At 40.3% G+C, this 15822-nt stretch overlaps 1 protein-coding gene across 1 annotated transcript in view; it reads left to right on the top strand.

The window, feature by feature from the left end:
• Positions 1–337: 337 nt before the first annotated feature.
• Positions 338–15822, top strand: part of MYO3B (myosin IIIB) — a gene marked incomplete at both ends in the record, with an annotated part of 377682 nt that continues 362197 nt past the window's right edge. The window contains 5 exons of the mRNA XM_080799209.1: positions 338–484; positions 1191–1325; positions 11185–11289; positions 11513–11612; positions 14554–14630. Of these exons, the coding sequence (XP_080655335.1) occupies positions 338–484; positions 1191–1325; positions 11185–11289; positions 11513–11612; positions 14554–14630 (564 nt within the window). The remainder of the gene's footprint in view (positions 485–1190; positions 1326–11184; positions 11290–11512; positions 11613–14553; positions 14631–15822) is intronic.

Raw genomic sequence — 15822 nt, 5'->3', positions numbered from 1 at the left:
AATAAGAATATTCTTGTTCCGATGGGCGCCTGGGTGGGTTAGTGGGTTAAGCTTCTGACTTCGGCTCAGGTCATGATCTCAGGGTTCTGGATCCAGCCCTACGGTTGGGGCGGTCCTTGCTCAGCGGGAAGTCTGCTTCTCTCTTTCCCTCTGCGCATTCCTCTGCTCATGCTCCCTCAATCTCTGTCTCTCAAATAAAATAAAATCCTTTTTTTTTTTTTAAAGAATATTCTTGTTTTGAAAGCCCACTGCCCCCAATCCTGTGATCTGTTGCACATAACAAACTTTTTTCCCCATCAGGAAACATCTGTATGGATTGTTTCATTATAACCCCACAATGCTTGGACTTGAATCGCTTCCAGATCCCACTGATACCTGGGAAATTATAGAGACCATAGGTAAAGGCACCTATGGCAAGGTCTACAAGGTAACCAACAAGAGAGATGGGAGCCTGGCCGCAGTAAAAATTTTGGATCCAATCAGTGTAAGTAATGGAAGTAAATTGCAACCACAATATAATTCATACACATTAAGCTTTCAACTTCTTTCCTGGTTTTAGTTATGATTTTCATGAAAACTGGCATGAAATTCAAAATGAGTCATGATTTGTCAGCTTATCTGAATGAGGGGACTCCATTTGGAGTTAAAAAATTCTTTGAATTTCTGTTTCTTATCCATTTTACTGTTGTTTTGGTTTTGACCCTCTGAGTTCTTCAAAAGTTATTTTCTTGGAAAGGGTTATGTTTCTCACTCCCTTATACAGAGTCTAGTCTCTTTCTAAGTTGCAGGATGGTCTAGACTTGTGGCATTCATTCATCTTCTTTCAGAGCACTGAACACCTTGTAATGCTGGAAGCTGTCTTGCACAGTGAGGTTATAAGGTGTTCTAAACTGAGTTGGGTCCCTTCAAGCTACTTCTCCTTAACTGCTTTGGAAATTCAGACATTTTAAAATAAAAATAGATATTTTTAATAGTGTTATTAAAGAAGAAAGGATGTAATAAGGACATTTTATTGATGTAAAAATTAGAAGCTTTTATTTGAATGTGAATGCCTATTGTTAGCTATTTTCAAGATACAGTAATGATGACATTAAAAATATAGAATAAATATGCTTTATTAAATTATATCATACCCGTACCCTTCCTCAGATGTTAGACTTAATCCAACATGCATTTTTTACTCTGTATAGGATATGGATGAAGAGATTGAAGCAGAATACAACATTTTGCAGTTTCTTCCGAATCATCCCAATGTTGTAAAATTTTATGGGATGTTTTACAAAGCGGATCACTGTGTGGGAGGACAGCTGTGGCTGGTCCTGGAGGTAAGAGGTCCCGTTGGGTAACCATCCATTTAAACAGAGCACCAGGGACAAGCAGATGCATTGTTGCCTAAAGAGTGTAAGATACTCATGTGAGGAGTTGGTCCCTCCTGTGTGTCACAAGTACCTTACAGATGTGACTTTCTCCTCCGCAGTTCTTATAGGTAGGTTGTTAAAAATGTTCATGTTTCTCTGCTTCAGAAGTTTAATAATTTCTTCTCATCCAGAGTGAATACAGGAATGCAGTTGGAAAAGGCTATTTTTTTCCTTAAACTGGGAACGTTTCACAGAAAACATGTTCCAATTGATTGCAACTCATTTTCAAAAATTGCTAACCCAAGGTTTATTTGGCTTGGCAAATCTGGATTAGCCCATTCATGTTCATTAATCTTTAGCTTAGATTATGTTCCCTTCAAACAGACTCTGAGTGTCACATGTGCCAGGTTTATTGGAGAGTTCTTACAGCAGCTAGACCTGGGTGGAAGTGAGGAAGGCAGGACTGGGCAAGGGAGACATGGAATGATAATGTAGTTGCAAGAGGCTGCTGCGCATTCTCCGGGAGATGGAGAGCTGGGATGCTATGGCAGAGCGGTTCTGAATTGTATCTCTGCACCAGCCAGTCACAGCTGTGGTGCTGCCTTGGGAGGGGTGTTACCTAAGTGGAAGCAGTTCCCTGTAGCTGGGGGAAGTTCCTGGTGAGTGGTACTGCCAGGAGCTGGGAGCTGGGAACAGGGAGCAGGCAGTCTTCCTGGCAGCATGTGCTCTGAAGAAGGAATCTGGGAAGAGCACCACTGTATACACATATAATGTGTATACACTGTATACACTGTATACACACATATAATGTATACACACTGTATACACACATATAATGTATACACTGTATACACGCATATAATCCTGCCTTTTTCTTTTTTATTAATAGTAATGAATGTGTGTATCTGGGTGCAAAAGAGTCGGTCCCTACAGCTCCATTCCCTGTGAGACCTAAAATGGGAAAGACATAATAATGGCAATATATGAAATTAGTATATTAGGATAGGTCTGTTGCCTTGTGCTCACTAGGGCCACCTTGATTTGTTCTGGATTCCACTCCTCTGAACAGACATACCTCTGTGCCTGACTTCACATATGCAATCCAGGAGCACAAGCACATATGTGAAAGCTTAAGAGAGAAGCACTAAAACAAGAGGTCGGGTCTCAATACATCTTTAGCTTCTTGTCCCAATCTTTTGCTTGGCTCTGAGAGGGCCTGGGCATGGAACAATATATTACTGGCTGCCATGGCAACTGTGTACGGGGAATTCATTTGTTATATTCATTTGGGGTAATCTTCAGGGAAACCAGTTTGAACATTTCTGTCAAATCAATTGCCTTTCTCAGAATATAAATATGTAAGGGGTTTTGGTTTTCAGAGATCATCTTTGTCTATTTGGTTGGCTGGTTGTTATAGAATATATTCTTATAGTATCTTCTTTTGGATTTTATTATTCCCTACCCCCACCCTGAGAATATATATTTTATCCGCTGATGAGCTCTAGAATAACATTAATTTTTAAAATCCAGCTTTTCTTGGGACATGCGAAGTATTGTTTCTAGGGTCTCTGATTATATTCTTCTTCAGCTCTTAAGGATCTCCATGTTTCAAACCTTGTTGCAATTTCATAATGGAAGAACAGTGACCAAGAAATCTTAGTTTCAGTTCGTTTTTACTTGCTGACTGATTAACGCTCTCTATTCAAATATGGAGGACTGGAATTTCCAGGAATTTTCTGAGGCCTTAAAAGGGGCCTCCCCTTGATGTGACCAGGCAGGCAGATGGGCTGCTCGTACCTGTGGCCCCCTAAGAATAAATGCTCTTCCTGATGAGGAGTGACTGAATATCAGCCCCTCAGGCATTGGCAAGGCAGCTTAAAAGGGCTGGACATGGTCTTGAAAGATGAGAAGGAGCCCAGAACTATGAACTAATAAAGCTCATGCAATTGCTCCCCTGCAGACTGTTCCTAGTTTTTTTCAGGGTGACAAAAGGCAGTTAATGAGGCTGCCTTGAGATACTGAATTATTCAAATCTCAGCAATACAATATGCTGATATGTATGCCTTTTGCAAGTTGTTTTGGCCGATGCCAGAGTTGGTAGTGTGGAGAACCAGATGTCCTTAGTTTTTGGGTTTTTTTTGTTTGTTTGTTTTGTTTTGTTTTTTTATTCCTGGAATGGGCCATCTTTGCCAGGCTGCTGGGTGGTTAGGTGTGTCCAGTACCTATAATATGCTTATAAGAAAAGGGACTCTTAGGCTCCTAGAACTGGCTGGAACCTTGGCTTTTCTTTAGGTCAGTCCCCTGGTATTCAGTTGGAGAACAGAAGCTCAGGGAAAGAGTGACATGCCTGTGGTTACATAAGGAATTACCTGTGGCAGAACTGGTTGGAGAGCCACACTTGAGAATTTTTCTCCCATCACGTTTTGCTACAGCCTGTGGCACTGCCTTTTGGGTCCTGGGAACACAGACTCCGCCTCTCTGGCTGTGATCAAAGCAGCTCCTGGACACCCCCTCCCCCCCCAGGCAGCGGAAAGACCGTGAGGGTCTACATAGCACCCTGACCATTTTGCTTTATCTGCAATTTTTTAGGCAGCTTTACACAACAAATTTATGGTCTGTTTAATATTGCTCATCTCATTATATATACTGAGATTAAATTTATGTCACTTTTGCTCTTCCCTTGCTGAATGAAATGAAAGGACCAGGGAGAAGCTATTCTATAGAGCAATTCTGGAGGATAGGAAAATGTTATTAATAACCCCCTTAAATCACCACAACTCTGAAAACAAAAGCAAATAAAAATATCATTTCTGAAATTCATTACTAATTGTTAGCAGAAAGTCAACACACACCTACTGTATCAGAAAGGTGTGGAGAAAAGACACACATAATAATGTTTTGGAAAATTTGTGAATAAGTTTTAATCTAAATATTAAATTTTAAAAATCTGTAAGTCCTATTATCTCTCACCTAAATGGAATATAAGAATTTAGACCTTTAAGAAAAACATAATACTTAGAAAAAATACTTAGTGCGGTGCTAAAGTATAAACTACATTTTCTCTTTTTGCCTTTTAGTGTAAAATGTTTGGCAGATAGAAACTATTAATTTCAGCATGAATCACATGTTCATCTTAAATGGTTTGAAGTTTAAAGAACATAAGTGAGTCTGTAAAGTGAAATATTTATAAAACCTGATAAAATAATTAGCTTTTTTAAAAAATCTGGTTTTTTCTATCAGATCTGTGTATAAGTTAACTAAGCTAGGCTGAAGTGAGGGGAGACATCTTTGTCCAGTTTTTGCTTTTCTTTAAGGCCCTAGGAAGTCTGGTATGGGCTGATTATCACTGCAAGTGTCATACTTTAAACCATTTTCACCCGCTGATACAGTGACATGAACCAAGTTTATCGCGTTAACAAATCAGGATTGTAGTAGGGCTCTGAGGGTTTGGATAATAGGACAAGTATGTTTTGGTTGGCCATAGATGGTTAGCAAGCACTGCTTCGGATGGCGGCCTCTCGCAGGGTTCTAGAACGAGAGTCACTGGGTTGCTTGGGGGAGGAGGAAGCTATAGGACCCTTGGGAGTGGAGAAGGGAGGAACTTTGAAATACAGTAGTGTTACAGCCTATGTATGTGTATTGTGTGTCCTCAGCAAAAGCAAGAGAGAGAAGCTGAGGAGTGGGAGGGATTCTGCCCCCCCCCCCCATAAGCAAGTGTCCTGGGGAAAGATGAGATGGGAGGTGGGAGTCTCAGGACCCACCTACCTCCCCACTCTGACTGGAACTCTAGGTTGCAAGTGACACAGTTTTCATTCTTGTAGTGCAAGCCATTGACTTCACCTGGTATCAGCAAAATAAATACAATCTGCTCCAACGGTGTGCCGGAAAAAATCTGTTGTTCTGGCTTTATTGAGAGGAGGACTGCACCAGCGCAGTGCTTCCTAATGTCACAGGGCTGCAGGGTTCTTGCCTTATGGAGTCAAAGAATGAATCTTGTGGATACAAGAGGGTGAAGTGAAGTGAAAGTTTATTTACTTATTTATTTTTAATTTGAGAGAGAGAGAGAGAGAGAGTAAATGACCATGAGAAAGAGCATGAGGGGGAAGGACGCATAGGGAGACAGCTCAGCAGGCTCCTGCTGAGCTGGGAGCCTGACTCCGGGGTCAATACCAGGAGCCCGAGATCATGACCTGAGCTGAAAGCAGATGCTTAATGGACTGAGCCACCCAGGTGCCCCAAAGTGAAAGTTTATTAAGTGAAGGTGAGAGCAGAAACAGAAAAAAAAGCTCTCGAGTCAGAGCGGTCCCAAATGGGTTGCCACTGTGGGGTTTTAGTGGCAGTCTTTTATTGAGAACTAACTGGGAAGCTTGTGACCTTGAGATTCTTGTGCCCTGTTGGTTTGAGCAAGGACTGTTGATAACACCCTTGTCATTTCCTGTGATTACAGTGTAGCTGCCAAAAAAAAAAATTACTTGCTAACATTCAGGGCCAGGTGGTCTGGTTTGTGCCCTTATCTCTGGTTTTGTACCCCTCAGCATTTCTCCGAATTTGGAATTTCTGTGAGCCTGGTCATGTAAGCCCCTTGCCTGAGCAGTGTCAGGGGAGTCAGGGCCTGCTATCTCACCCTGCCTATACCTTAACCCTTTCCTTACTCACTAAGGCATCTTACTGAGTAATTTTGATGATTCTTGACTTTTGCTTTATGCTCCCTATTGAGCCCAACACCCTTGAAGGATAAAATCCACTGAACAAAAAGACACCGAAAAGAAATTCCTCTTAATTCTGCAATTTGACTGGGTCAAATTAACATGCCAGTACAGAATCTACTTTAAAGTTGGAGCTTTGACTAGAGTGAAGTTCTGGTGATTGTACTGCATGGGCCATTCTTTAATAACATGGAGGAAAGTTGATGGCTTATTGAGCAAGGAACATTTTATTGCTTGAAATTATGGCCATCTTAGCAAATGCACATACTGTGATTGAATCAATATTCAACGCTGTTTTAGAAAATAGATGTGGTACATAAATGATTTTTCTATTTTTCTTGGTTTGGAGCAAAATGCTCATTAAATTCTAGATGCATCCAGCTGCCACATTTCCTGAATGCTGAGGCCGTAGGGAAGTAAGCAGGGATGGAGACACACCTCTGTTTTTGACTCTGATGGCAGGCAGAGTGGGTGGGAAGGAAGGGCTGCAGGCGCCAACCTTCAGGGGTGGGGCAGGAGGCTTGGTTGCCTTCTTAGAATTCTAAGGGGACTGTTTATGTGCTGCATTTAAATGTAATTTCTTGTCATGCTTTTAAAATGTTCATTTCATTTCACCGAGCATTTACACTGGGAAGATAATTGTCAGCGTGTCCCTGCTTTCCTTTTTTGTACAGAGGACCCAAGGTCCTTTTCTGTAACCCATAGGTTACAGAAATTTTAAAAATTTTAAATTATACTGGGGGGCTTTTCAATTTCACAGGACAGCTTCCCCTAAAGGGACCATGAGCAGTTTAATTTTGTGTTTCTGTGAATCACAGGAAGTGACACAGCTCTTAAATTGTGACATTTAGTGAACAAAAGGCACCTACCAAGTAGGATCCTTTTGTTGTTTTTAAATCCACAGCTCTGTTTTGATCCTGCTATGGAAATGGCTGCTCTTAATCTCTTCACACGTTCTAGGGCTATGAAGAAAGTTTGTAAGTTGGCTACCTATATAAAATATCGCTGAATAGACTGTGTTTGTTGTAGAAGTGGCTACAGTTAAAGTAGGGCATGAGAGACTAAAATGACATTTTGGAGGAAAATTCCAGGGTTGAGTTAGCTTGGATCATCACCCAGCATTTAATTTAAATTTTCTCTTGGTAGAATTTTAACAGCGCACTTGGAGTTCAACAAACCATGTGCTTCCCGGAGACAGGAGCCAGGCTCAGGAGAGGCTCTGTTTGAAGGTGTTATAGTGCCTTGCATTCCTATTACTGTTTTGATGTGGTTTGAAGTGGTAGGGTTCAGAGCCAATGGCCAAGAAAGAATTTTTGAGACGTTTTTGGTGCAAAAAGGTGGTGTTTTATTAAAGCACAGAGACAGGACCCGTGGGCAGAAAGAGCTGCACTGGGGTTGTGAGGTGTGACTGATTATATAAAATTTTCTACTCTATGAAGGGGAGGGTAATGTTAGGACCTCAGGATATTGAGTCTGTAGGTTCTGGAGTTTGGTTTTTTCCTTGTAAATCATCAAGACAGTTGCAAACTGATGGAGACTCCTGTCCTGCATGATCATGATCTCTATCAGTTAACCATATGTTTCTCTCTTTCCTTTGTTCTAGGGCAGCCAGGAGTGCCTGAGGAATGTCATATATCTACCACAGGGGTGGGGGTGTGGGGTGTTGGCTTGTGCTTTGCTCTCAGCCTGCCTTTTGCTCCCTTATCACTTTGGCTTTGGAGGATCAAAGAACTTTATTGATTTTTCCTTTACTCTCACAAGATCCCTAGGCTCTCCTTCACCGTGTACATCCAGTTGGCCAGAAATGATAGCAGGTTCTATCTCATAAAAGCCTCCTATATCTGTCCCTGAATCTTCATCTTCATGACTCTTGACTTTTAGACCCTCCCTTTCTTGATTGCTTGAACACCTCCTAGCAGGTGTCAGCTTCTGTTGTCTTCCTGTTCTGTCCACTCTCTAGTCTGCTGCCCAGGTCTTTCTAGACTATAAATCTGAATAGAGACCTCTTGCCTAAAACCTGCTGATTTGTTTACCCTTCCTACCTAATGATATATTATGGTGTTATAATAGATGTGTGCGCAGTAATAAAGCCTGTACTCATTAGCAGGGCACACTTGTCATTTTGTGTTTCCCACCTTCCTTCCCCATCTCCCTGCCCTAGGAATCTGGTACTCTTTGTCCAAGAGTAGCTGATTATTAGAATTCATAGGTGCCCTTCCCCTTCTTATCCATTAAACTCATTTGTCCTTTAAATTCATTGTAAATGTTGCATCCTCTAAGAAGATTTCACAGACTGTCTTCTCTTCACCTTGTCTCAGTAGAGGCCACCATTCCCTCTTGGTGCCACCACATTCCCTAGGCATACCTCTACTTCCTTGTGCCATGCCTTCATTACTCATGTGTCTATGAGTGTCTGTGGTGAGCTTTTTGAGGTCAAAGACTGTGTTGTATTGAGTAATGGGTTATAAACTGGACCGTCACAAACTATTGAGAACAAAGTGGTAACTTTCTTTTCAATAACTGAACTCAACTTTGTTCTTGAGCCCCTAGCCCGCCTAGAGGAGACAACTGATCTTAATTTATTCTATTAAACTTAGTCCAACTGGGTGACTGCTTTGGAAAGGGGCAAATTCTACTATTTATATTCCATTTTCACAGTCCAGGTCAAAGCTAAGTCATGGGGATAAAGAGTCAGTATTTGTAGAAACTTTTCTTTCCTCTTCCTCTTCCCTTCATCCTGGATGGCATCTGGATCTGTGTACAACAGATGCTAATGTAAAGCTATAGCAGTGAGGACAGGGGCCTTGAATTGTGTGTGAACCTAAGTCCCTGTATTATCTGGCTTTGGTATCTGCCCATGTCCTTGGTCCCTGATACTCCTTTTTATCATGAGGTCCTTACTCTCTTTGTCCTTGTCATTCAAACTCTAGTCTTGTCCCTGTCCTCAAATGGACCATAAAGTTCTGAATCTTCTGTAAGTCATGAATGAGCTATAAGGAACTGTTAAAATCCCAGCCTTGGTGAGCCTCACCCTGCCCTACTACCATTTCCATTCAACACGGACACCTCTTCATTGGCATGAGCTTCCTATGAGGAGGTCTCCCCTTAAATTTATAAGAGAAAAGAGGGTCATAGGAAATTGAAGTTTCTGTGAGAACTGTGTCCTTACTTAGAACCCCTCAAGAGGGAGCACTGTCACTCCAATCTTGTTCTCTCAAGCTCTCCAAGCTCTATACCACCAGCTCCAGAAGGGTTTTTCTTTTTCTTGAGAACTTACCTTCTGTCATGTCATGATCATCATTTGACTTGTCACTTCTCCAGTATTTGTTCCTTGAAATATAGAATCTAGTTCAGGGATTTCTGGACAATTATTTTGGTCTGTTGAAAGCTTAGCTTTTAATACAGATCATGGCACTGAAAATGCATTCATGGCCTAAGAGGATATTAGATTGAATATTGAATGTTATTTGCCCTTTCAGGGTCATGTAAAACATAGTCATAATCAAAAGAATGTGGAATCCTTTGGAAGACAGGATCCTGGGATTCACAGCATTAGGGACTTCAGAGTGATGGGTGTTGAATTACAAGTTATACCTGACATTGGTAGAGAGTAGATTCGAAGAACACTATAATTGCAAACTGATGGGACCATCATAGCCTTCAATGCATTTCACCGCTTTTAGGGTCCCTCCTAAATCATTCTTGATAGTAATTTTATCATAGTTTTAAAGATTGCTAATTCTGTATTAGATTTTTAGTCACATATTATTACTTTTGAGCGATTTAAATGGTAAAAAATGGGCAGACTCAATTCCAGGTTATTTTGATAGTTAATGTGTATGCAAGGTGTCTGCCGTGTATGTAACAGGGAATAATACATATCAAATAAAAACATCGACTCACCCTTTGTTAAAACATTACCAATATTCATAATTAGAGTGAAATAGATGTATCATGTTGACAAAGAGTTGTCTTCTTTTAACAAAGGTGCTAATCTGTGTTCCTTCCCTCATATTTCCTTGCTTATGAAAGGCCAGTTGATTCAAGCAGCCACATCCCAGGGGGCCTGCCACGTGTCACTAGTTAACTCTTTCCCAAATTGCTGACAAATTGCCAGGAGGAAACCTAGGTCTAGAGTGGGGTCTTAACCTCAAAAGAGAAAGAATGGCTCTGATAATCTGAAAAAAGCTCTGAATTTTCTCAGAAAAAATATAAGATGCATATATAACATGCTGGCTACAATTTTAGGTTTTTAAATGTCCTGCTCAGACCAATTAAGAACCTTTAAGACAGCATGTAGCAAGCCCAAACCTGCATATTGACTTCTACAGTTAGTAAAAATTATCCTTGAAAACACTTAAGTTTCCACTAAGGTATAGTATGCCCGGTTCATGTACTCTCAAATCTCAGTAGCATATAATATATAACAATATATAATATGTAACAATATATAATATATAACAATATAGAGCGAATATGCAAGATACACTTTTGCAGTGTTTTTCATTACAGAAAAGAAGGGCATAAAGTTGCTGAATGCCCATGGTTGAATAAGAGAAGAGTAAATGCACAGATGAAGCAACTGCACCCCATAAATTTGACATGCAGGGCTTCTGGCACCTGTAGTGCTGGTCCTGGAGACAGAAAGGGTTGAAATGAAATTTATTTCCTCCCAAGTGTCAACGACATCTATCTTTGCCTCTTTTGGTCTTCTCTTATCCTTAAAATGTGTGTGTGTGTGTGTGTGTGTGTGTGTGTGTGTGTGTGTTTAAATAGACAATATTCATGTAAAATGAAAAATATCCAGTAACTCACCATGATTACTCATGCGCTTTCTCTTTCAAATGTCTAAGTAATTTTGTGCTTTTATATTTCACTTGACAGTCAACTTTTTGGACAGGTACTTTCACTTATAAATCATCACCCTGAATAAATACACACACATACCATAGGTTTGACTGCATAGCGTACATTTGAAGTTTAATTATTCTGACCTGGAGTTTTGTGATCTGTAAATTTACTACATCAGGTCAATAATCGGCTTTTCTTCTTAACATCTTTTTCTTTTTCTTTTGTATGTGTTCTCCCCCTGTCTCTCTCCTTGGCACCTCCTCATGCAGTTGTGCACTGGGGGTTCAGTCACCGAGCTGGTCAAAGGTCTGCTCAGGCGCGGCCAGCGGTTGGATGAAGCAATGATCTCATACATCTTATATGGGGCCCTCTTGGTAAGACCGTCCATCAGACTGGGGATCACATCTGAGGGAGCAATTTGTAATCAGTTGGATCACCATTGCGTATTAAGTGGAAATGGCCCTGTGATAAGCAGGGCGGTATAGCCAAATGTCGAGGTTGATTGGATTTTTAAAGGTAGGGTAATCGTTTTAAAATAACCATTCACATTTCCCCTTTGTCTTTCCTGTTGTTTTGTGGTGGTGGGACACCACGCAGGGCCTTCAGCATTTGCACAATAACCGAATCATCCACCGTGACGTCAAGGGGAATAACATTCTTCTGACAACAGAAGGAGGAGTTAAGCTCGTTGACTTTGGTAATGACTGCTTGTCGTTTGTTTTCTTGATGTGTGCAGTTTAGCCCAAGGCAACAATTTATTGCAATCTCAGAAGACTGGGGCCTCTCTGCTATCCCATAGGCTGAGGGACTTTTCCAGTCAGACACAGACTGGAGAGTGGGGGTTTTACCAGATGGATCACCCTAGGAGATGCTGTTTGTTAATCTATTTTCAGCTTTAGAAGCAATTTTATTAAAGATAGAAAATAAAAGTGTTTCAAAAGAAGAATTTGATGGAAAAACTTGATTTTCTGGGAAGAATGTCTCGTCTCAGGGCTGTTGTCTATAATTTACATTTTGTCATTTCTTCTTTTGCATGTGAAAAGAGAAAGCAGTTTGGTCTTTCAAATGACTTTTTCTAGCCTCAGGCATACTTATTCCCAGTGAGCAGAAGGTAAACTAGTCCTTTGGGTCTGGCAGCTAACATCCCTTTAAATTGTGATTATTGCTGCTACATGTGAGGCTGGTTGAACTGGAAACATTAACAGGAAATGGAAGTGTGAGAGGAAATGCAGAGCAATATCACCTAAGGCCAGAGACCTATTAAATATCTTCTTGCGATATTCATTCATGTATTGATAGTCACAAACCAACAAACCATTTGGTTTTCTTTTTAAAGCATATTGAATGTTTTAATCTTCTAAATGTGTTCAACACCAGTTAGTACTTCAGTATGATTGTTACAAATAATGAGAAAATATTTACAGAAGCACTTTTTAAAATGTTCTTTATAAACATCAACATGGTAGGAGAAAAGATTGATAATTTTGAATATTCATTGTTTTGTTGTTAGGAAAGAATTCAGTGTTAAAATGTATTAGTGAATGATTTGCTCAGAAGAAATTACTCAAAAATAAATGAAGTTACTTTGAGTACTGGTTTAAGAGCAAGCGAAGAAAAATAGTAGAGGGATACTTTGTTCAAGTCTTACGCTCCTCCTCCTTCTTCCTTTTTTAAAGATTGCATTTATTTATTTGGCAGAGAGAGAGATCACAAGTAGGCAGAGAGGCAGGCAGAGAGAGAGGGGGAAGCAGGCTTCCTGCTGAACAGAGAGCCAGATGCAGGGCTTGATCCCAGGATCCTGAGATCATGACCTGAGCCGAAGGCAGAGGCTTAACCCGCTGAGCCACCCAGGCACCCTTTACACTCCTCCTTCTATATGAGGAATGGTGTAACCCTATGAATATGCTGTGGATAACGTCAGATCTGTATTTTACACATGGTCCCAAGGGCAGTCAATGTATTGTGAGGGAAAGAGCCTAGAAGGATGAGGATGGGGATTAATGCTGTTTTATCTACTCACTGGCTTTGTGATTTGGAGTAAGTCTCCTAATCTTGCCAGTAGAAGGTTCCTAAACGTCCAGTTGCTGCTAAAGAAATTTCTAGAAATTAAAAACAGAAAAGTAAAATTTGTTTTTTAACCAAAATTACAGTAGAGAATTTGGCAAAATTACAATTATCCATGGTCGATAGAGTTTAGAGAGTGCACTTTGGAGAATGCAAGTGTCCAGCAATGATCCACCAAAATAACCCATGGGTCCTTGGCAAATCTGTGCCTGATTCAGGTTTCTAAGTTTTCATCCTCAATAGTGTTAGTGGCAATGCTTATCATTCTGTTAAGGGCTGCCTTAGATTTCTGCTTGGTATAAAAGAACACCTTATATTTGTAAAATATTTTACTATTTTTAAGTTGTTTCACATTTGTTTACTTATTTGATTTTTAAGAAGAACTCTTTGTGTTAGGTGTGCCAGGTATCATTATCTCCAACTTGAGGATAAGAAAACAGGCTTAGAGTGAGGGGGTTTACTTTAGGTCATACAATTAGGAAAAGGCATAATTGGGATGGAAAACAGGTCTTCTGACTCCTCATCTGGTACATCTTTACTTCTACTTTATTCACTTGTTGTATAAAGAAGAGAGCTGTCTGAAGACTAAGATAGATAAAATACACTGGAATTACATTAAAATTCAGATCCTCAACACTGAGCCCATAGATAATAATATTTTTAGGCAACTTCTTTTTCCACTTGACAAACAGTTTTCTTGCCAGGTTTCTAGGATTCTAGGTAAGATAAGGGATTAGAAGCTTTTTATGTCTACACACTGATGCTTTATTATAAATAATACTGATTTTCTTCCTCCATGAAATGAAGCACTACTTTAAGAAAGAAATCACCTGAAATATTTTGGAAATATAATAGGATTTTTTTGGGTTTAGTTCTTGATATTTTCTTTCTTTTCTCTTTTAAAGACTTATTTAAATATTTATTATTAGAGAGAGAGAGTGCATAAGTGGGAGGGGCAGAGGGGCCGGGAGAGAGAATCCCAAGCGGACTCCGCACTGAGCTTGGAGCCAGACGCAGGGCTCCATCTCACGACCCTGAGATCATGACCTGAGCCAAAACCAAGAGTCAGATGCTTAACCAACTGTGCCACCCAGGTGCCCCTTGATATTTTCTTTTGATTCCAATTTTGTAGTAATATGGATAGGAATGTTCATTAGGGAAAAAATAATCTAGTGGTTTAGATCGAGTGGTAAGTAAATGCTCCCACACAGTGATCGGCAAACTACAGTGTGTCAGCTGAACCTGACCTGCCTCCTATTATGTGACCTGTGAAAAAAGAGTGGTTTCTGCATTTTTAAATGATTGGGGGAAAAAAATCAAAAGAATATTTTATGACCTGTGAAAATTATATGTACCCATAAATAAATTTTTATGGAAACACAGCAACACTCTTGTTTCTGTGTTGTCCATGGCTGTGCTTTTTGCTCTCCAGTGGCAGAGCTGAGTAGTTATGGTAGAGACCACATGCCTCTCAGAGCCTATTGACTATCTGACCCTTTGGAAAAAGTTTGCCAACCTCTGATCTAGCACAACCTTCTGTTCACTGCTGAATTTACGGTACTCTTTTCTTATAGGTGTCTCAGCTCAACTCACCAGTACGCGTCTACGGAGAAACACATCTGTTGGCACCCCATTCTGGATGGCTCCTGAGGTAAGCAGAAGACATTTATCTGTCTGTTAAGTGTGTTGGTACTATGCCTTTTCATGAGAAAATCATATGCTTCCCCAAATTTTCGGAACTGTAAATTCTGGTTTGGGGAGTGATAATGATGGCACATAATCTGGGAAAAGCAGGATTAAGTCTTAGCTAGCCTATAAGTTACCTTCATGCAATTAGAAAAAGGTGTTCCCAGAATATGCAGCTCTCTCCAGGGGTCATGCCTTAGCAAGTTTACCCAGCCTTGTATAAATCAGCAAGTCACCTTCCCTGATAGGTACAGCCCCAGTGACACATGGCTTGGTAAAGAGAAAGATTTCAGTTCCAATTGGACTACAGCACTATATCCAGAGGTCCTGGTTGTTTTTTGTTATGAGGTCGATAGCAATTTCTCTTGTGTGCTTTTTTGGCTCTCTAGTAAAACCTGGGATTTGGTCCTAATTTAGTTCTGGCATCATCACAGAGCCCTCCGTGAGATGAATCATGTGGACGTTTGGGGAATTTTCCAGCGAGATAAGGCCTACCCTGAAACACCGACACAGCTTTGCTTACACCGTCAGCATTTAATTCCACAGCCTCTGCCCTGAGCAGGTCTCTGGGATTAAGCAAATGGGAGCTTTTAATAACAGTACTCAGGCCGTCTTCTCCTTAAAGGTCTTTCTATCTCCATTCTGCCCCCATGGCCGTTCTTCCTCTATGTGACTGCACAGGTGGTCTCCTACCACCGTAATCGGTTCACACCAATGTGCTGAAAGTTTTTCAATGGCTCACCGTTGTCTATGGTCCTTTTTCATACTTGGGTAATGGACAGGCTCCTTTTGGAGAAAAAGAAAAACCCTGTAGATTTCATTGTTTACTTAACTCTTAACTGTTTCTTAAATAGGATTTCAAAAACATGAAACTAGATATAAACTTCTTGTGCCTTATGTTTATAGAACTATAAAACTAAAAGGGAAAAAATGTGTTATGAAAAAGCTACAAAGCCAGTATCATTCAAATAAACACCTTTAATTTAATGAGCCAAATGATACTGTTTTATGAAACTTAGTTGTCCTCTGCTGTATGAATATGTTTCAGAGTATGACAGCATATATTATTTTCAGTTATCTTGTCCTACTTACTACTGTGTACCATGTAATGACCCAGTTCTCCCACCACTTTGCTCAATTTCAGCTAGGGTAATCTT

The sequence above is a fragment of the Martes martes genome (genome assembly GCF_963455335.1).
Source record: "Martes martes genome assembly, chromosome: 3".
In the NCBI taxonomy this organism is placed as follows: Eukaryota; Metazoa; Chordata; class Mammalia; order Carnivora; family Mustelidae; genus Martes; species Martes martes.
The sequence above is the reverse complement of the archived record's forward strand: the minus strand, read 5'-3'. Positions and strand labels throughout refer to the sequence as shown.